The sequence below is a fragment of the Rhynchophorus ferrugineus genome, unplaced genomic scaffold (assembly GCF_030347505.1).
Source record: "Rhynchophorus ferrugineus isolate W39M unplaced genomic scaffold, kcgeb_rfMv2 rfM3, whole genome shotgun sequence".
NCBI classification, from domain to species: domain Eukaryota; kingdom Metazoa; phylum Arthropoda; class Insecta; order Coleoptera; family Curculionidae; genus Rhynchophorus; species Rhynchophorus ferrugineus.
In genome coordinates, this window is record NW_027472582.1 from 37,439,796 (window position 1) to 37,461,302 (window position 21,507).

The 21,507-nt window shown below is 33.6% G+C and overlaps 1 protein-coding gene and 1 long non-coding RNA gene across 4 annotated transcripts in view; both read right to left on the bottom strand.

Annotated features, from left to right (window-relative positions):
• Positions 1 to 18,198: 18,198 nt before the first annotated feature.
• Positions 18,199 to 20,069, bottom strand: LOC143192704 (uncharacterized). Of its 2 annotated transcripts, none has more exons than XR_013004866.1 (3): positions 19,940 to 20,069; positions 19,799 to 19,876; positions 18,199 to 19,739 (listed from the first exon to the last, which is right to left on the bottom strand). It is a non-coding gene; the product is annotated as an uncharacterized LOC143192704 (long non-coding RNA). The 2 variants fall into 2 exon arrangements; XR_013004865.1 differs by having other exon boundaries at positions 18,199 to 19,753.
• Positions 20,070 to 21,170: 1,101 nt separating this feature from the next.
• LOC143192547 (uncharacterized) overlaps positions 21,171 to 21,507 on the bottom strand; it is a 41,654-nt gene continuing 41,317 nt past the window's right edge. For both annotated transcript variants that reach the window (XM_076397945.1, XM_076397944.1), the window contains exon 7: positions 21,171 to 21,478. In XM_076397945.1, the coding sequence (XP_076254060.1) occupies positions 21,323 to 21,478 (156 nt within the window). In that variant the 3' untranslated portion in view covers positions 21,171 to 21,322. The remainder of the gene's footprint in view (positions 21,479 to 21,507) is intronic.

Below are 21,507 nucleotides of genomic sequence, written 5' to 3' on the forward strand. Positions count from 1 at the left end.
CTAGATATAGGGGATGCCCTGTTTATAAAGAAGAATTTTTGATACAAAGAATTAAGGTACAGGAAAAAATCTCATATTTTATAGCCAGAAATTTAGCTAAGCAGCAACGAGGAAAAACACAGTTGAACTTTGCCAATGTTGTCAAAAAGACTTATATTACCATAGCCATCCAATGTAATATGGACAAATATGAACCTAAGGCAGCACCTATATTGAAATCATCCACCTCCACTCGTAGGGCTCTCACAACTAAGGATAAAACCCCTATTGAAAGTACATTGGCAACACATCAAGGAGCCCCTTTCCATCACACCAAAGATATTCACCGGCCCGGGTTGCCTCGGGTGGGGGGATCGATTTCTTTCCCATCCTACTACCATCCCCCACTCCCGTTCGTCCCGATCTTCATCCCAACGGAGAGTAGATACCCATTCTAAGCAACCTGACAAGGGTAAAAAACACAGACTGTTTCCAAAACAGTCGGAACCCCATGCCTGGATCCTCGCGTGGCTCCCCGCCACTAAGCAAAAAAAACACATACCACAAAAAAAAATCACTCAAAATTAAGTACAAAAAAATAGATCCTGGAACGATATGGACATAGAAACATTATAACAACGTCCATAATGTCCATCATTATTCAGTGGAATATTAACGGATTAAAAAGGAAGCAGAAAGAGCTTCAAATAATCTTGGGCCTATACAAGCCATCGATAGTCTTTCACCAAGAGACCAACTTATCCCCTACTGATCCCATTCAGATACGTGGCTATAAAATGATAAGATGAGACAGAAACAATTGTGCAGGTCCTTCTGGAGGTGAACATAGTAACAGAACTGGAAGCGATGGCAATCAGAACACATCTAGTAGGAATAAATATAACACTATGTAACCTATATCTGTCTCCATCAGCGAATGTGGACATAACGAACTTTAATAATATTATAACTCAATTACCAAGCCCCAAAATCATAATGGGAGACCTTAATGCACGTTCACCTGAGTGGGGAGAGTCATTTTACAATCAAAAAGTCCGATGGCTGATGGAGGAAATTGACAAAAATAATCTACACATAATGAATGATGGGTCACCCACATTTGTATCGGCATCTTCAGGCATCTCTGGATTTGAGCTGATAGAACTTAAGATTCAATAAAAGCATCACCTACAACAACAAGGCTGAGCATTAGAGGCATAAACTGGGATAAATTTAGATCCTAATTGAAAATCGAAAAAATTTCCGAGGACGTGGACACTAGTGTGGAGGAATTTACAACCTCTATCATAAAAGCGGCCACTCCCACCGTTACTACGGGAACAAATAGATTACCAGTACCATGGTGGAACAAGAACTGCCCCAGAGTTATAAAGGACAGAAAAAAGGCTCTCAATCGGTTTAAATTAAACCCGACGACTGAATGTTTTGTAAATTACAAAAGAACAAAAGCAATCGCACGAAAAATCATAACTATATTCCATGAGTAGTGGAGGAAAGTAAGAATTCTGAAGGGCATCCCACCGCCTAAAATCCCAGCGATGATAGATGGAGATCATCGATTTGCGCAACCCTACGAGATATCGAACTTGTTTGCAACACACTACGACAACATACTAAACACATACGGGAGAGAGGATGAGAGCGGTGGATCTGAGGAGATTGGGGCGCATATGAATTGGACGACCCATTCACAATGGAGAAGCTTGATAGAGCTTTAAACAAGGTCAGGGATTCGTCTTGCGGACCTGACGAAATTAATTTCCCTCTGATAAAGAATCTCACACATTCCCAACTAACGCACCTGCTTAAAATATACAATGATATTTGGAGACAGGGGCAATAGCCTCTAAAACGGAAAGAATCGCTTTTGATACCTATACATAAACCGGGTAAACCGAGACATTTAGTTAAGAGCTATAGACCTAATGCCCTAACTAGCCATTTGTGCAAATCACTACAGCGTATGGTCTGCAGTACACTCATATATCTAATTAAAAATCAGAATTTACTGAATGATCGTCAATTGGAATTCCTAGGAGTATACTCCACTTGACCATCTGGTCGGATTCCAGGAGGATCTATGTGAAGCATTCAATTCAGGACAACTTGCGACCGACGTCTTCCTCGATTTAGAAAAAGCTTTTGGCACCTTAAAAATCTCCAGTATTCAAAAAGAACTTTTGAAATGGAAAATAGGAGGGAATGTATATAAATTCATTACGTCCTTCTTGGCCAACCGATGTTATCGAGTTAGAGTAAATGGAGTGACATCATCATCTTATCGTCTGACCAGTGGGGTTCCACAAGGTCCCTGCATCAGCCCACTATTATTCATTGTCGCTATTAACTCGATTAATCAGATTATCCCGCCACACAACAATACTCCGTTTCATGCAGACGATGTGATTATTTATCATAAGCACTCGGATCACAAATATAGCCAACATCTTCTACAGAATTACCTCAATAAAATTGGGCCAATCAAAACGGACTAAAATTCTCCGTCGAAAAGTCTGTAAACGTTCATTTTTGTAGATGAAGAAATTGCCCACGGATGGCTGCACTGACGATGGATGGCAATAGTTTAACAAATAAACCGAAACATACATTTCTTGTGTTGATATTTGACGACAAACTAAACTAGATCCCTTACATAAATTACATAAAGGGAAAATGCTTAACAGATATTCAATTAATAAAGACTCTCTCTATTCACTACTGGGGTGCTCATAGAATTTCACTGAGTAACATATACAAAACTTTAATTGAAAGTAAACTAAATTACGGAAGTCAATGTTACATCACTGCATCTACTTCCTATGTTAGGAGACTTGACCCAGTTCAGAATGCCGCTTTGAGATACTACGACAATACCACACTCGCAGTACTCCAATATATCTATAGACCTATCTATGAAGGTACTAAACAAAGAATATATTAGAATATATATATTAGTCCTCCATAGTAAAACAGCTCTTCGCCCAGACACTTGAGGAGAATTACCCAAATCATTTCGCCGTTTATACGGATGGTTCTAAACGGGGAGATTTAGTTGGTACCGCATACACTTCGGGACTGTTGGAGGAGCACTTTTGGTTTCCTATAATTACTGGCATTTTTTCCTCGGAGCTTTTGGCCATTTAAAAGGCCCTATCTGCCCTGGATCGAATATCGGTGGGCGCATCAATACTTGTGGTATCAGACTCAATGAGTTCTTTAGACAGCCTGATTTCAGTGAAGACAGTCCACCCTCTGGTTATAACTATCAGAAAGCCACACCACAACACTGGAGAGGAAGGGAGTAAGAATAAATTATCTATGGGTTCCGTCTCATAGGGGAATTCCCGGTAACGAAAGAGCCGACTAGCTGGCAAGCAGAAAGGAAGATTTAGTCAAACTTAGCATTCTATTCAGTAAGGAAGATGCTAAAACACATATAAAAACTATATACAAAAAATTGGATCAACTAAATTGGGATCTCCTTATGGAAAATAACAAGTTGTGGGAAATCAATGGGGTTTTTCACCAATCTCCTAATATTAATAATCTCAACAGGTTCCAATTCAGCATCCTTGCTCGGCTGCGAATAAGGAATAGTAGACTAACGCATGAGCATCTGTTAAAAGGAAGAAACCCCCCACAATGTGACGAATGCCAAACACAACAGAGTGTCAGGCACATCTTTCTGGAGTGTGAAAAGTTTGAGATACTGAGACGGCAGCTCGGAATGCCAAGGTCATTAAAACAACTGGTCCAACCCAAGCATTTGGATACGCTTTTCAACTATTTAACGACCTCTGGATTGATACACCTTTTGTAATTCTTCTATATTGTAATTTGTATAGTATATTATTTTTGAATGTCATTATCATTTTTGTATACTTTATTTAAAAATACATTGCAACTCGACCCTAAATAGCCCAAGAGTTTGATGGGCTTTTAAAATAACAAATAAATAAATAAATATATAATTTTATTCCTATGATATACTAAAACGCCTAATATGGTTCAAAAGAAATGAAGCAATCCTCTTATTTAAGGTCTAGAATTCTCTCATAAAATATCTGAACAGATTAACTGTCTACATAAATTTAACAGTTTAGTAAACGTTTGCAATGTATGCTTTAATTTGTCCAATAGCATAAAAAATATTCTTCCAACGGACATATATCATGAAGTTTTATGATACAAGATATACATTTCCATCCAGATGTTTCCTACAGACACTGTATGCTTAAAGTTGGTCCGCAATATATACCACTGCCAGCTGTAGTACACAGAACTTATTTAGAGTTATTGGAAAAGTATGGTAAATGTATTACATTGATAAAAACTTTTCAGAAGTTGTATTACTGAGGTACTTTAACAGTTACTTAAAAAAAAACAATACCCCGCATGTGAAATATTTTAAAGATTTTTTTTTATAATTAGATCTTATGGTGTTATAATATTACATTACATTACATAGCATTACATTATGTATGCTTAGTACAATATTAATTCACATATTCATTTATTACTACTGTTCTATTATACATACATCAATAGTGATTCAAGGCGAACAGGATAAATACATCAGTATGTATTTCCCAAATTAAATTAAAATTAAACTATTTAAACTAAATAAAAAGTAAAATTTTACACTATATAAGCTCGTGTGATGTGGTTCGCTTTAATTTTTTGATTTCCTGCGGGTTGTCCAATAGCTGTATTGCTTCCACGTTGCTGTGATTTAGTAACCATATTTCAAGTTTTAAAGCAAAATGTTGAATAAAATTATTTAATTCGTGGTCATCGTACTAAAAACAAATATCATTAATATCAATTTCGCAATATAAAAATTTTAGCTGAAACATGATTAAGACTGTGATGTTAGGTCATATATTATTCCTAAATGGAAAATATCAAACAAATAAAGCAAACTCTTGTGCAGAAGTTGTAATATCTTATTTTTGATATGAACATAATTAATATTTCGACCCGTCCATTTTCTCCTTGTTTACAAGCTATTTGAAGGTGCACAAATAAAAATGATTAGGGTAGCGATTTAATTATACTCTTTTTAAAAAGGAATTGAAAGACTGTGGAAATTCATATTATAATGATAACTGTGATCATACAAGCCCTGAAGAAAGATAAAACCTGCCATGTTCCCTACTCGATAAAAACTGTAAGCATACGCTGATGCTTTTTTTCCCTCCTACCAACTAAAATCTGATCTGAACTGGACCTACTGCGTGAGAGACTATTCGGAATGATATGGACCCCGAATAGTCTTCAAAATTAAGCCTACCGACTTGACCGTAACAAATTTAGAATTCATACAAAAGATATCAGGTCTTATTATATATGACTTTTTAGAGAGAAAAAAACCATCGCTAAAATCACTTAATTAAAATACGAGATTTAGTGTATTCGCATCGCCAGATATATTTAGTTTCGTCTGACTTCTCGGCTTTTCTGACTGACTAAATAATTATTACCTCAAACATTTATTATTACATGAAGAGGGTTGGTAATGACCGTAAAAGATTTTTTCGGAAAACCATTCTGATGGCGTGATGCGATCTGTTAATTGGAAAATTATTGAAATATGTGCATACAAGTTAACAGAAATTATACTAAAAAAACAATGCAATTTTTGCAACTATAATCTATATTTAATTTCCGTTGTGCGAACTGAAACTAATATAGCTGGCTTTGTTAACACAATGGCCTGAAACACAGGACGATCTTCCTATTGTTCGATATCTTTAGGGTTCGAATCCTACTGGGACAGGGTTGTAAATTTATATTTGTGACTGTTTACAGCTTTAACTGTAACTGTCATAAGGTAAAAGTACAAACTACAACAAGCAAAAACTCCGAACTAAAATTTAAAAAAAAATACCTATTATTATTTTTATGGTTTTATTCATATATCAACAATATTCATTATACCACACAACTTCAAATGTATTTAGCTCTGAAAAAAGTAATAATTAAACCAGAATGCTGGAGCAAGTTATGCAATGTAATGGTTAAAAAATCGATATTTTTCATGCTACTAGCATAATACACAATAAGATCTTAATCCAGTCAATAATGAAATTATAAATCAAACAAACGTAAAATTTCATTTACTCAACCTGCTAAGGCTACTCTAAACCTGTTGAATGTGATGAACAATTCTATTAAAAGATTAAATACATCTAGTATTACAAATAAGGACGAACGTTATTACATTCTTCAGACACAAAATATCGATATTTTGCAATGCACTAATAGTTGGCTTATAAAAAAGTGGTCTCACCTTTCAAGCGCGGCGTCTATTGTCGCCACAGCCTACACAAATATTTATACCGAAACTAGGTCAAAAATAAAGATGGTTTGGTCCTTGGAGTTACTCAATCGTAACTAAAAGTATGCGTAAACTAGATTATGCATTTACAAACTGGTTTGGTGTTGAAAATGTATCTAAATTCGTGCAAGTTAAACTTGTTTCTCTGGGATAATCTGCCGTGGTTCTCATCGTCTCGATACGAAGGAGATCAAGAAGGACAATTGGTCTATTAAAATTAATCACCTGTTTTAACTGTTTTTATTTTTATCTGTATTGCCTAGTAACCTTTAGGTTGATATATTGAAATTTTTTATTTCGATTTTAATTTCACCCAACCCATAGATAAAATGACGATTTTGATACTATCATCAATATACTCTACCGGATGTTGTTGGAAAACCTTTCATATAATATTAAGAAGGTGTCTTCACGCACCTGAGCTCTTTCACCTATTAGTAAATTTGTAAAACAATTTGTTTTTCGAAATAAAATTGAGGAAAATACCGAAATAACATTAATTTATTAGCCGATATTTTTTTATCGATATATCCGATATATGTATATCTCTTAGTTGGCACTTTTTCAAGAATAATTTAAATTATCTCGTAAACATTTTAGATATTTACATTTTTTCTCCGACCTATATTCTTTAAAAAATATCGAAATATCCGTATTTTTCTCGGCGGCCGACATCCCTCTGCTGTAGTCCCCAACGAAATTAAATTTATAATACAAGAATTAGTACATAAAATAAGAAATTAATTTTTTTCATATTTTCATTCATGATGAGTTTTCTTCAATATATTTCTTCTAATGCTTTTTAGAATATCTCTGTTCACAAGTTTGCATTTGGCACTTTGCTTGCTCATCGACATTAAAACAACTGTATTGTTGCAAATTATATTTTTACTTAAATTTATTTAATTGGCAATAGAACGTTGCCTCTTTCTTAAATTTAATTTGCCCATAATAATAAATATTATTTGCATTAGATACCAGGTACATATTCATATAGTACCAAAATTTTAATACGAGTAGCTAGAAAAAACATGTTCTTTTTATTTCAATATAAATAATAACATCCCCTTAATTGTAATTTTATGCAGTAAGAACTGTATATATTCTGATCACTATTTCATTTAAAAAAGGAATTTAGAATACACTAATGGCCGCAGAAATTCCATTCATGCTAGAATCATTCAGAACCACAAAACTAGCAATATTAAAATAAACAGTTCATCGACCATATTAGAATCTTCAAAAGGAATTAAATATACAAATACAAACTTTTTCAAAGTTTAACGTGGGCTCCAGACCACGGTCCTTAGCATTGAACCTACCGACTGGCAAGTGACCAACTTCAGAAATCATCCCAAAAGACATCCGATCTCAGCATCAGCTTGGTTACTGAGATTATTTTCCTTGTCGGATTTTACACTTTTGCCCAGAACAATCACAAATTTTAAACAATCACAAATATAAATTTACGACCATGCCCCAGCAGGATTCGAACCCGCGGCTATCGTAATAGTGGGAGGACTGTCCTATCGCCTTTACCACTACGCCACCAAGCTGGAATTTTACTAAATTGTTATATTAACTAAATGTTATTTAACGGTACCAGAAACCTATTTGAATTCGTTTGTTTGCGGAACTATTTTTAGACTTTTTATTTATTGTCAAAAGAATGCACAAAACCAAATTGGCGAAAATTCTCATTAAGATACTATCAGCAAATAAAGTATTTTTAATAATGATTATTGTGTATAACGGAGCTTTTTAAGTTATAGGTTGTTATTTTTCAAAATTTATGCCAATAACAATATACAATTAGAAAATAAGTTATTAGTTGTCAGTTTATATATTGTTTTCTAATGTATTTTGAGAATGTGTTATACAAATGCTAACTGGTACTTAAATAAATTATTTTATTAAATTTCTTTTTCTTTTTCCATGATGACCAGTTAGAACCAACTGGTCTTCTGCTGATTTCGCTTCCGGTTCGGGGTATGATTGTTTTGTGGGCGGCAGAGACCCTGGGTTACGACTGAGATTGTCGTCGTTGGTTTTCTAACGAGGTTTGTGGATGGGTAGGGATTTAATCAAGGTGTTCTCGTGTTCTAAGGCGCCTATGGAGAACCTTACACTGAGCAAGTTCGTGAAATTCTTCACAAACGGGATGTCTGATTCGACGTGAGTGTTGGCGTTCCTCATAAACCATGTGGCATTGAGTAACGCGGACTTTTTTGGATTGGATCAGTTGGAGTAGTTCAAGTTGTCTCTCAGAGACATATCTGTACCACACCTGTGCTCCATTGAGGCAGACTGAACGGACTAGCATTTTATACAGAGTCGCTTTTTGGGGGATTGGAAGTTTACTTTTTCTGCAGAGGAGTGGCAATAATAGACTGTACACGCCCGCTGTTGGGCTGACTATTGGAATTGAACTGGAAACTGAGGTATGAAAAATTGTGGAGCCAGAGGATATGGACTCCTGCGGAAATCTGTTTATGAGAGGAAACTAAATCACCGATCCTCAATTGAAAGGAACTCGCTGTTTCGCTTTGAATATTAGTCCGTGGTGCCATACTTGATCGAAAGCTTTGGAGACATCAAAAAAGATGGCTCCAGTTTTTCAACCTTTTATTAATGCCTGCTGGATTATTGCCGCGACACGGGCAGCTAGATGGAGGCATGAATGTTTGGCACGGAAACCGAATTGTTCGTTTGGGATTATGTGATGTTTCGTTTGGGATTATGTGATGTGCGTCTGTGAGGTTGTTTAAAACGTGTAATATCGCTTTTTCGGGAAGTTTGGAGAGTGAACTAATCAGGCTGATGGGCCTGTAGTTAGATGGATTGGTCTTTCTTTTTAGGAATGACAGCGACAAGCGCATGTTTCCAGTTCTTTGGGAAATGCTTTAACTTCAGAATGGAGTTAATAATGTTAGCAAGTTCTGATAGTTACTTGCTAGTGAGGTTTTTCAGATAATTTTCTGTTATACCATGTGGGCCTGGAGCTTTTTTAGGAGACAGACGTTCTGTGGAGAGCTGAAGGTCTCTGGGAGATTCCATGCTTTTCAGAAGATGAACTGACTGGAAGTATTCCCTCATTAGAGACGGGATAGTGTCTTTTATGATGGATAATGTCTATTCAGGAGGGTCAAAAATGGATTGCATTTTATTTGATTTTCGAATGAATTACCGAGCTCAGCTTTTTCCAGATTTATAAAGACGATATCCGTAGAGGAATCAGCCTTCAGAAGGAGGATTGCGTTCCAGTTTTACCCCTTTACGCTTTTGGCGGCGTGCCAGAGGTTGTTTGGGGCAGTGCGGTTGCCTAGAGTTTAAAGAAATGATTCCCATTTCTTCTCGTTCCAGGCTCTAACACGGTCCCTGACTTCTCTGATAGCGCGCTATAACGCGTTTATACTCAGAATCCAGAGTGGCACGAGCTCTTCTCGCTAATCGGTTCTTGTACCTGATTAGTTTATTTATTTATCTAGGGAGGTTAAATTGAAAAGGTTCAGGGCAGCTTGTTTTAGTAGCTCTGTCTGCGGCTGATTGAATATCTAGAGCGAGTTTCGAGACTGCTCTTTCTAGATCGTCTAGAGAATTTATACTTTGGATAGGTCCTCTCCGCTGAAGCTCGACTTGAAACAAACCCCAGTCGGTAGTTTTCTTGGGCATAGGAGAAATAGAAATCAGGGGAAATTCGCTGATAGTAAGGACGATTGGCCTGTAGTCGAAATCGAGGTCTTGGAGTACTTAGAGGTCAGAAGATTGATTGACATTTTGATAAATGAAGAAGTCAAATATTGTTTGTTGATTGGTTAAATAATGAGTTGGTTCGCTTGGAGTAATTAGTCCAAGTTCTATCTCGTCTATTACCCCGGCGACGACCACAACCAGCAGTGTTTGGTCTGCTTGTGTTCCAAAGTGGATGATGTGCGTTAAAATCGTCTCCAATGAATTTGGAGGTATTTCTTTGAAATAATGACTTAAATTACTCTTAAATGAATCGATAGTTTTTTCGAACGATTGATGTGAATTGAATTTGCCTGCTATTCGACTCGATTGCTATGGAGGTGTGTTCAAGTCTTGAAAGAGACTGCGATTGCAGTTGGATGTGCTTGATGTTATTTTTAACGGCAATGGCTGTGCCACCGCCGTGACCTGTTGTTCTGTCGTTTCGATAAATCGAATTATTTGAAATCTTGAATCGGATGGAGGCTTAGAAAAGTTTCCTAGAGAAACAAAATGTCGACATTGTGTGTCGACAGTTCTGTGATAAGTTCGTCCTCCTTACCACGCATAGAAAATATATTCCAGGACATTATTGTTAACGATCGGGGAGGGGAACTGTCCATGGCGGGTCGATACTAATTCTTCTAGAAGCTGGGTACTGATGGCGTTGAAAATGGTCTCTTCGATCATCTGAAGATGCTCAGGAGAGTATTTCGCCAGTGGAGATCGAGTTTGTGACGATGCGGAAGGAGCAGCCAGACGACTGTTATCCTGAGTTCCCCATACATTGGTGGGAGGAGGGATTGGTCTTTTTGGTTTAGGTGCTTTAGAAGTTGATTGGCATCTGCTTCCCTAGTAATTGCTAGTTGATTAATTGGTTCACCACAGTTGGCACATTGTGGCGGGGAATTTTTGTTTTAGGACAAGTTCGTGAGTCCTGCTTGCCTGCGTACTTGACGCAGGCCGGGGGTAGCCTTACAATTGGCCGATGATTGGCCGAAAATTTGGCAGTTGAAGCATTGGACGTGCCTACCAATGCTGCGCTGGGCTTGAATTTTTACTACTTGATGCATTAGATGGTCGACCGCGAAGATACGGTGCTCTTCGTGGGGAACGACCACTTGCATGGTGGCAATTGGTTTTCCCGTCTTCGTATTCAACCGTTCGACGTGGATGGAATTACATGCGACCTTCATGAGCGCAGATGGAACTTCGTCTACCGATATGCTTTCGAGAACGTCCTTGATAATGGTCCGGAGACGTCGTTTCTCCGGCGGGCAAAAAGTATGGTAACCGTATTTACGATCATTTAGAATATTAATAATCATTATGTAATCACCAGGTGTGGGGGGAAAGTATGATACCCCTTCAGGTTTGGTTTGTATGGATCCGAATTGGGTACCTTGGAATGTCAGGATGCGAATCAACTCCGAGTGTTTATCGAGAAGGATAATCGGCGGAACTCGGGTTTTTTTGGAGCTAGCTAGGGTTGGTACGGAAATATCAATATTTTGAATCGAATTGATATGATCGTTCGTATTTGTTGTGGTGTGATCCATCGGTTCATCGATTTGTGTTGCGTTAATTCGCGGAGAAGCTCACACCTATTTTGGCCTACAACTGGTCTATTGACTTGTTGTTTTTGGTGTTGTTCAAGATCGGGAATTCTTCATCCGTAATCGATTTTAACCTTCTGCCCTTTTTTTGGCGGACAGGTTGGAACTCTCCTTCACTCTCGGAACTTGCTTCAATTTCGTACTTTCCAAGGTCGATTAGTTCATTGTCGGTTTCGCTGGTCGTCATTCTCATATTTATTAGTTAATTGACTAGGTTCTGTACAATCGCTATATGTCCCTCAAGAAGTCTGATATGATGATCTTTCTGTGAACCGGTCATTTTGGCTACACTTTGGGATTTTGATTATGCACTCGATTTTGGCTGCGCCTGTTGGTCGGCCATTTTCGCGGAAAACTGCACTTGTACTTTGAGTTTGGTTTATTGTATATTATATTTGAATAAAACATATTATTTCCGTAAACGATTAGGAAACGTTTACGTGGAGTACCATTACCCTATACCGTTAGACGACAACATTCCAACACTTATATTTGTTAATTGCCCCCTGTATATAAACCCGCTTGAAAAGCCTTGAGGTGGTTTAGACGATGAAAACTTGGCTACTACTTTATATAAGGTAGATGGCATTCAACGTCCGTCCGTGTGTATTCTATGTTCAGAGATCTTGCAACATGTAACTAAATGTTATGAAGGGGAACTACTTTGCGGTTGTTACTCCCTATTGCTGCTATTTCCTCTACATACAGACAGAGACATTATGAATATTTTGCTTGGACGTTAATATGGATGAATGTCATATTTGAGATTACCGTAGAAGATCCATTATCAATTAAAATATGCCACAAAGAACTTTCCTTTTTTATTGCCTAATAATGGAACAAATAGTAAAACTGTCTGAAAATACTGTATCATTTGCTAAGATGTTTAAAAGTTCTTTGAAAATTTGACCTGAGATTTTATCCAATAAGTTTTTCACTTCTAAAATTATAAACGAAAAAAAACTTAATTAATAAATTGAAATAACATATTCTGTTAATAAAGGTACCAATTATGAAAAAATGCAATTAAATTAGTAATATTTATTAAAGCTTCTTTTACGTTATATGAAGTGCTGTTATAATAAAACTATTTCATATTACCTGATTAGAGGTGCGAGACCAACTGTTTAGTTAAAAAGTCCAAAATTTTTATAAATTTGTCACAGTTTTATCAAAAACGTAAAAAACAAGAAATCATTTGAATTCCAGACATAGTAAATCACTAATATAATATGTAATACATAATGAATCACTAATATAATATGTAATACATAATGACTCACTAATATAATATATTACAGCAAATTATTTCAAACTTGCATCCTTAATAGCAAAATTTTATGAATAGCGTATCGACGTTCAATATTTTTTCTTGACAAAATTATGACGCTAATTTAAGATTTCCAACAACAAACCGATTAACAAATAAAACAATATTAAATATATTAGATAATGCAGAATACAGTCTACTTTAATTTTTAGTTAATATAATTAGTAAACTAAAATATATTATATTAATTTCTTAACATTTCTATTACTTCGAATTGTTCACGACAAAATGGCGAAGAAACTTTTTTTAATTACTTATTTATGTCAAAAATGGTTCTTTGCTTACTTCCTTTCTTAAATCAAAATTAAATCCGGCTATTTCGAAAGCTTTTTTGTCCATCCAGAAATCAAATTCCGTATACTCGAAATGCAGTTCTTCGATTATGCGACAATCAATGCACCAATAAAGAAAAAACTAAAAGACACAAATTACTACGGCTTGAACATGCCTGTCCAAAACTGAAAGAAATTCTTACATACTGTTATGAATGGCGAAATCGAATCTTTTTACTTAGAAGAAGGCAGAGAACAGCTTGGAAAAAGACTTGGACTAAGACGATAGCAAACAATCTGAAACGTATAAGATAAACATTGTTCGAGGCCAGAACGTTTGTGCATATATATAGCGATCATTGATAAAGTATGTTGGAGGACACTTTCATTGAGTTGTAAACTACACTCTCTCCTCCCACGGCGGCTCTGGGTTGTTAACAATCAGGTTTCTTGAAGTTTTCAGAGGAATAGAACAACTTGTAATTTTTACATATTTATTTAATTTTACATCGGTGGCAGAAAGGACAGGATGTTACAGTTTCTCGCTGAAGAATGTGTGGTTGCATTTGTAGTACTACCGATCGTCACAGGGTCCGACCTTTTTTCTCCACATTATCAAATTTCTGTGACGAGCTCAAACGTGGTGTTAAAATGCCAATAAACTAGGTCACAAAATTATAACATTACATAATTCCTCACAATAATGCCTTATATATACGAAAAAATACTCAATATTAATTGAATATTCCTATTTCCTCAACCATATTCATTTTTAATGATAAATATTACTTAGTGTAAATTGATTATTTATTATAAAGTAAGTAAATATTATCTGAAAGATTTGACGTTTTGCTAACCTTAGATAGATATAAAGATATATAAACAACGGTTATGAACAGAAAAGTTTAGTTAATCATGCAAAACAGATTTTATCACCCTCAGTTATTATAATTTGGATATAGCTAGGCTGGTTTATTTAAAGAAATAATCTATATAATTATCAATAAATAAACGCGTTATGGAAAAAATTAATTGTTACGGAATGCAATACAAAGTACGGGAGGCAATTGTGAATCTTCTAACGGCTGTTAATAATCTATATATTTATCAATCGGCTTAGCAAACATTCGGATTATTAAAGAAGAAGATTGAAGCGTATACGGAGGAAACATCTTAAAGCCAAATAAGTTTTTGTAATATGCGCTACAAATAAATATATTCAAATGAAACAAAAAACGCCCAAATCAATCAACCTGAAATAGCCGTCAGATCATTAATATAAAATGTATTAACAAATCCAGCGGGCAATTGTGCGGACTAAGAGTTTAGCTCGCGGATAATAACCTAGGGTCCCAGGATCGAATCTCGCTGGGTCTAAAGTTTGAAAAAAAATTAAAAATAAAATAAAGGACAGTGTTCGTTAAAATTAAAGTTATATTTTACATTTCTTGTACAGAAAACTAATAAATGTGCCGCTTTATTGGAAGTTATATAAAGCTGTGAAAAAACTCGGTGTATATAAAAAGTTTATCCCTACATAGTCAGATTTTTTTTGCTTAGAAGATATTTAGATTTTCGTAATCAACCTTTGATATATTTTGATATCTGATGAAGAAAAAGAAAAAAAGAAAATTTGTTCTTGCTTAAGGACTGTTACTAATTCATGTGCTTCTGGAGATATGGCATATCATTGTATTAAAGTTAATTCTAAATGTTGTTATGAATTTTCTGTAAATGTTAGTGGTACTATTCTCGGATTAATTTCAGGTTTCATTAGTAAATGTATTTCTTAACAAAGCATTAACCGAATATACCAGTTTCCACGTGGAGCATAAGATAAAGTAGAAGGCAATAAATAAATGAAAACCATACGAAACAAACTAAAGAGGAACTGTAAGGCGGATACTAAAAAGTGAAATAAATTAGCAAAAAACAATGCAATTTTATATATAAATTCAGGTAAACAATTTATTGTTTTAATCAACCTGGTAACAATTATGAATTAAAGATAACGACTGTATGAATATATTAATGAAGTAATGGGAATATGCAGAAGTTAAAAAGAAACTAACTCCATAAATTTCACATAGGACAAATAGAACAAATGATGAATGAGTATTTTAAAGCATTGATAAATTACACATGGCAATATGACACTTTATTCTTTGAACCTTATATAATTATTTGAATCATTCACATTATAGAACTAACAAATAGCAAACATGTATTAGTTTACCTTTATTATTCTATACTTATGTTTATAACATAAAAATAAAGAAAGTTCATGTACACTTACATTTGATGTTCTGGATTTCTTACAGTTCTGAAAATAATCTTACTTATGATACCTTGTTATATCGTTCAACGACGTAGTAATTTATAATTATTAATACTTGTTAAATGTTAGTAAATATTAGTAAGCATTAGTTTTTGAGATAGTTAGCATACATTTAATATGTTTTAATATACAGACATTTATTATTTTAATTCATGTTCTATACCAAATACATTTCTCATCTTATATTAAAATACTGTGAAAACAAGATTTAGCTACATATCTTTTTTAAATTATTCCTTTTATTCTATTATGAAAAGGCATGATTAAATTAATACATTGTGGTCGAATTTGATACAAGAGCCAATCTAGAAATAAAGAAGAATAGCTAGTAGAGGGTGCTGTAATTTGTATAAAGGATATAAATAAAATTTCTCTATTGTTCCAAAGCCATAAGTGGTACTATTAATTCGGTCTCGTCACGAATCATAAATGATTATGAAAGTTATGGACTTAGATTTCTCGGTATAAATGGGAAGAAGCAGTGGGCTTTCTGCACCAGGTATAAAACCATTCCTATTCCCTGCCTGAATAACAATATATCTGCAATTAATTATTAATAAATATTGTGATCAACAAAACCTAATTAAATGCTATGATATATTTTAAATTTTCCGATAAAGTTATCTTTACACCATTTAAATCCTATGCCCTGTGAGAGTGTATGAAAGGATGCTTTATATCCCTCCAAAAAGCTGAATGTCCGCAACTCTTTTATGTATACTTTCCAGTCTAACAATTTTTTCTGAAATAATTTTATTAAATTATGTTTATATCGATAAAACAGTTTGTGTAGTCACTGTTCTTATACACTTCTTATATTTGACCTTGAATAGAGCCAATATCAAAATGGTGAAGTTTTCTTGGTTGAATCTAATGTATTGTTCTTCATTTTGTAGGCGATATTATTAACAGTACCTACACTAATATATACCGTAGCATCAACACGCTAAAAACATTAAAAAAAAGACATTGCAGCAACCTATAATATTTAATATCATCAATAATTACCACTCTAATGGAATTTAAAAATTTATAATATTTTATTTTTTTATAATTTAAAAAAAACATTGCAGCAACCTATAATATTTAATATCATCAATAATTACCACTCTAATGGAATTTACGGGCAAAATGGGGCCTTCATTATATCATTCCTTTTTAAAATAACTTATTAAAGCCGCAATCAATTTGTGACCCTGAATATCTATTGTTTTCAGCATTTTCAAACAAAGTGATGATAAAGAAGATGATATATTACGGAGCGATTTAAAATTTATCCCAATAATCAAAGCTCTAAAATAGCTTTTGCCGATTTATAACCTGTAGACGTCGTCCTGTTGTCAAACATATGCAAAATTCTTGAAAGCAATAGTGATAAGTGGTTTTAATTCTAAGCTATAAACTATTCTGGCTGTATAATTAACTATAGTTTTTAGATATACTCGTATACTATATATTTGTGTTCAATTATTTTATTTAGAATAACATAGAATTTTGTTGTTATCCAACTCCATACTGATCAAAAACTCAGAGTTGATGCAGCAATATTGCGACGTTTTGACATCACAAATTTCGATGATGCATATACAAATAAACTTTGAATAGACTATATCTAAACAGACCAATTTGATATAGCAATAGAAGTCAACTATAACATGGATGATAATGATGAAATAATTAAAGATGTACCGTTTAAGTTTCTTAAAGGTATTTAGATAGACTAACAAAAGGGGCATGGAAAGTTGCAAAAAAGTACTACGATAACTCAGTGGTACGAAGGATCATGAAATGATATATAACGTAAAGCGATAGTGAAGGAAGAACTTATGAAAACTGGGGTGGTGACCAACTAGAAAAAGTTTTAATGATTTCATACCATTTCATAAAGGTAACCCAGTGGCATGAAATAAATTCATTCGAAGACAAATACAAATGTGCGTTTGGCAGCCCAAGAACCAACTGAATAATTGTCATTAAAAGTGGAAGAAGTGTGTAAGTAAAAAAGTTTAAGATAGAATTATATCTGAAAAAAAATTAATTGTTACCTGTGTTAATCACATAATTGTGCAGATTTATTCAATTGAATCATTAAGTAACATTAAATTCTCACCATGTAGAAACAGAATAGTTCTTAATTTCAAACATATTTCAATGTAGAATTTAATAGGTTTGTTCTGGCAATTCAAATGTATTTTAGTAATCTTTGTTTATAATGTTAACTAGGTTAGTTGCTAAATACTTTTAAATCCAATATAGACTTTGAATGCGATCTCCCCTGTATAAAATTGTAATCAATTTATGCTCTGTCATGCCACCAGAGGTCGCGCAAGGCGTGTTTATTTAGTACGGGGAGGAGGTATCTGGAAAATAATATTAAAATTTATTAATATTACAGGGGAAAATTAAAAGTAGAATTTTAATAAACTATTTTATTTAAATACTAATTAAAATTTATTTAAAATACTTTCTAAATACATGAAAAATATCTAATATGACAACTTATAATCTATTTTATAATTGTACATTATTATTGCCTTAAATACTATAAACCTATAAATTAAAAAATAATGTGTTTAAAATATACTTAAAAATAGAATATTTAGATAAATTAAAGATCATCATCGAGATGTTGGGCACAATAGTTTTGAAAAATAGTGACATATTCTGACAAAACATTTTATCCAGAATTTTCTTTAAATTTGCTTTGGGACATACTTTCGGCAATACATAAAAAAATATAGAAATGGCTTCAAACACATATAAATTATAATAAATCTCTGGAACCGTGCTCAGTTCAGCTCTGTTTTTTTTGTCTATTTACTCTATAATCTTCTTTAGAAATAGAAACTACTTTTTGTAAAAATGCCGGGCTGCTGAAGCTAACATAAGTTATCGAGTAACATTAACTACATATAGTATCTGATCTCTAGATTATATAAAATAGCAATTATAAAAAATAGAAAATAATAAAAAAATATTACACCCACTTACTTCTTCTTTTTGACATTGTATGGTGTGGCTCCCGCATGCCTGAAGTTCAAGGAACATATTCCTCTATTTCAATATAAACCATATGGACACAAAAGATAATTTCAAGTATTGAAGCATCCCAATTTTTAAAAAATATTTTACTTACATTTTACACTATATAAGTTGCAACTAGGAACTGCATCTTTGTTAAGCGATAGTTTACCACATATGGATCAATAGTCATCTGATTTAAAATATAAAGAGAAACCCTCATGTGAGAATCTCTTAGGTTTGTCACTATTCATCTTATTAAACCATTTCTGGCTTAAACCACAAGTTATAGGAAATCGATGCATTCTATTACAAGCTTCTCATTCTGAAACAGAACAATTTTTTTGATTTTCAGTTCAAACATATTTCAATGTAGAATGTAATAGGTTTGTTCTGGCAATTTAAATGTATTTTAGTAATCTTTATTTATATTGTTAACTATGTTAGTTGTTAGATACTTTTAAATCCAAAATAGATAGACTTTGAATGCGATCTCTCCTGTATAAAATTATAACCAAATTATGGTCTGCCATGTCACCAGAGGTCACGCAAAGCGTATTTATTTAGTACGGTGGGGCAATTTAAAAAATAATATAACTTTATTAATATTACAGGAGGAAATTAAAACTAAAATTAACATAACTTATTTTCTAATTGTACATTATTATTGCTTTAAATATTTTAAAATATAAACCTATAAATAAAAAAATAATTTGTGTAAAATATACTGGAAAATAGAATATTTAAATGTATTAAAGATCATCATCCAGATGTTGAACACAATAGTTTGGAAAATAGTGACATATGCTGGCATAACAAATTATCTAGAATTTTCATTATATTTGCTTATACATACTTTGCTTTGCTTGGCACATATATTTAGCATTACATAAAAAAGTCTAGATATGGCTTCATATGAATATAAATTAAAATAAATTCCTGGTACAGTAAGACAACATTTGTCATTTTGGCGAGCATACTTCCTCAGCTCTGTTTCTTGTCTATTTACTCAATACATTTCTATACAAATAGGAACCACTTGCAAAACCTTTGCAAAAAGGCCGGGCTTCCGGAGCTAACTGACTTCTAGATTCTATAAAATAAGAACTATAAAAAATAGCAAAATAATAAAAAGATATTACATACACTTACTTGTTCTATTTGGTGTTGTATGGTGTGGCCATTAAAATTGCTCCCGCTTGCCTGAAGTTGAAGGAACATATTCCTCTACTTCAATATAAACTATATATATAAGTATTGAAGCATCCCAATTTTGAAAAATATTGCACTTACTTTTAACACTGTATAAGTTGCAGCTAGGAACTGCAACTTTGTTAAGCGATAGTTTGCCACATATAGGTCAATAGTCTTCTGATTTAAAATATAAAGAGAAATTCTCATGAGAGAATCGCTTAAGTTTGTCATTGTTTATCTAATTAAGACATTTCTGGTTTAAACCAGAACTTATGGGAAAATTATCCATTCTGTTAGAACTTTACTATTCTGGAACAGAACACTTTTTTTGCAGGAACTTCTGCAAAAATTTAATGATAAAAAGCTCCTGATTCCTAAAAAAATCGTACCTATTACAATAACTTAAGTAGAGAATATACGGGAGTAATTTCTTCCTTAAAGCTTAAATTTTAAGTAATAAATTTGAATAAACACTACACCCAATATTTCATAAAGCATCAAAACAAACAAATTTGTGATATAATTATTCAAATCGAAAGAAAGAAATCTGTAACATTTTTATCGGCGGCACTCTAGCGGCATGGCAGAACCCTGAGATCATTGTTACAGGTATGCCCATTTAAGTTCCCATTCTATATTAGAATGTTTTGTAATTTAAATTGAGATTGATTGTTAAATATATGATCTATGTCGGTACAAGGGTCAATATAGAAATGAAAAATAACTAGTAAAGGGTGCTGTAATTTGTATCGAGGCTGTTCAAAAACTTATAAAAGACCAGCGATGTAAATAAAGTTTCTCTTTTGTTCCAAAGACATAAGTGGTCTTATAAATCCCGTCCCGTCCCGAATCATAAGTGACTCGTAACAGAATTTTGGTCACAGGGCGATCACTAATAAAGCAGAATTCTACAATGAAGAAAATAAAAAAAAACAACTGACCAAAGAAGTGTATAGATGAGTCCCATAGAATACAAAACTGACTGTTTCATAATATCGTATTATTCGATTCATACATTTTTCGGTTCTTCTCTAATTATTTTAAACCTAGTAAGAATCAAATGCGGGGAAATCATTTAATTTAAGAAAAAATACAGACAAGGCATCTTTTTATTTTTGATAGCATGTGGTGACGATTGTGGGAAATGGTGATGACTTAGAGAAAGAAGCAGAGATCTCCATGCAAATGCTTAAACAAGAAAAGCTACCCATCGAGTAGACAAGCTGCAGAGCACAAAAATTTTTGTAAAATGTTTTATTACAATTTATCTATACAACCTCTCAAAACGTTTCGCAAATTAGTTAATAAATGCCAAAAATACACACAAACGTAGTTATCAAAAACTTAATTTATTAGGCAGTATTAATGATTTTTATACAAAAATAGAAAACATTCAATATATTAAATAACACAAAATATACTGGCCATGAAACCCAAGGTTTTTTGATACGAATTGTCCTTATACGATATTACTGAAATGTGTTATTTTCTTTCTCCGTGATACTGTCCTATTGAATCATCCTCAGCATATTGACCGTCATCTATACCGTCTTTTAAGTTAGCAGATGGCCAAGGATCTTTATAATTTGAGTCTCTACAACAAACTCCTTGTCGACCAGACTCGATATCCAAGCAAGCCTAAAAACCAAGTGTATTGAAATGCAATA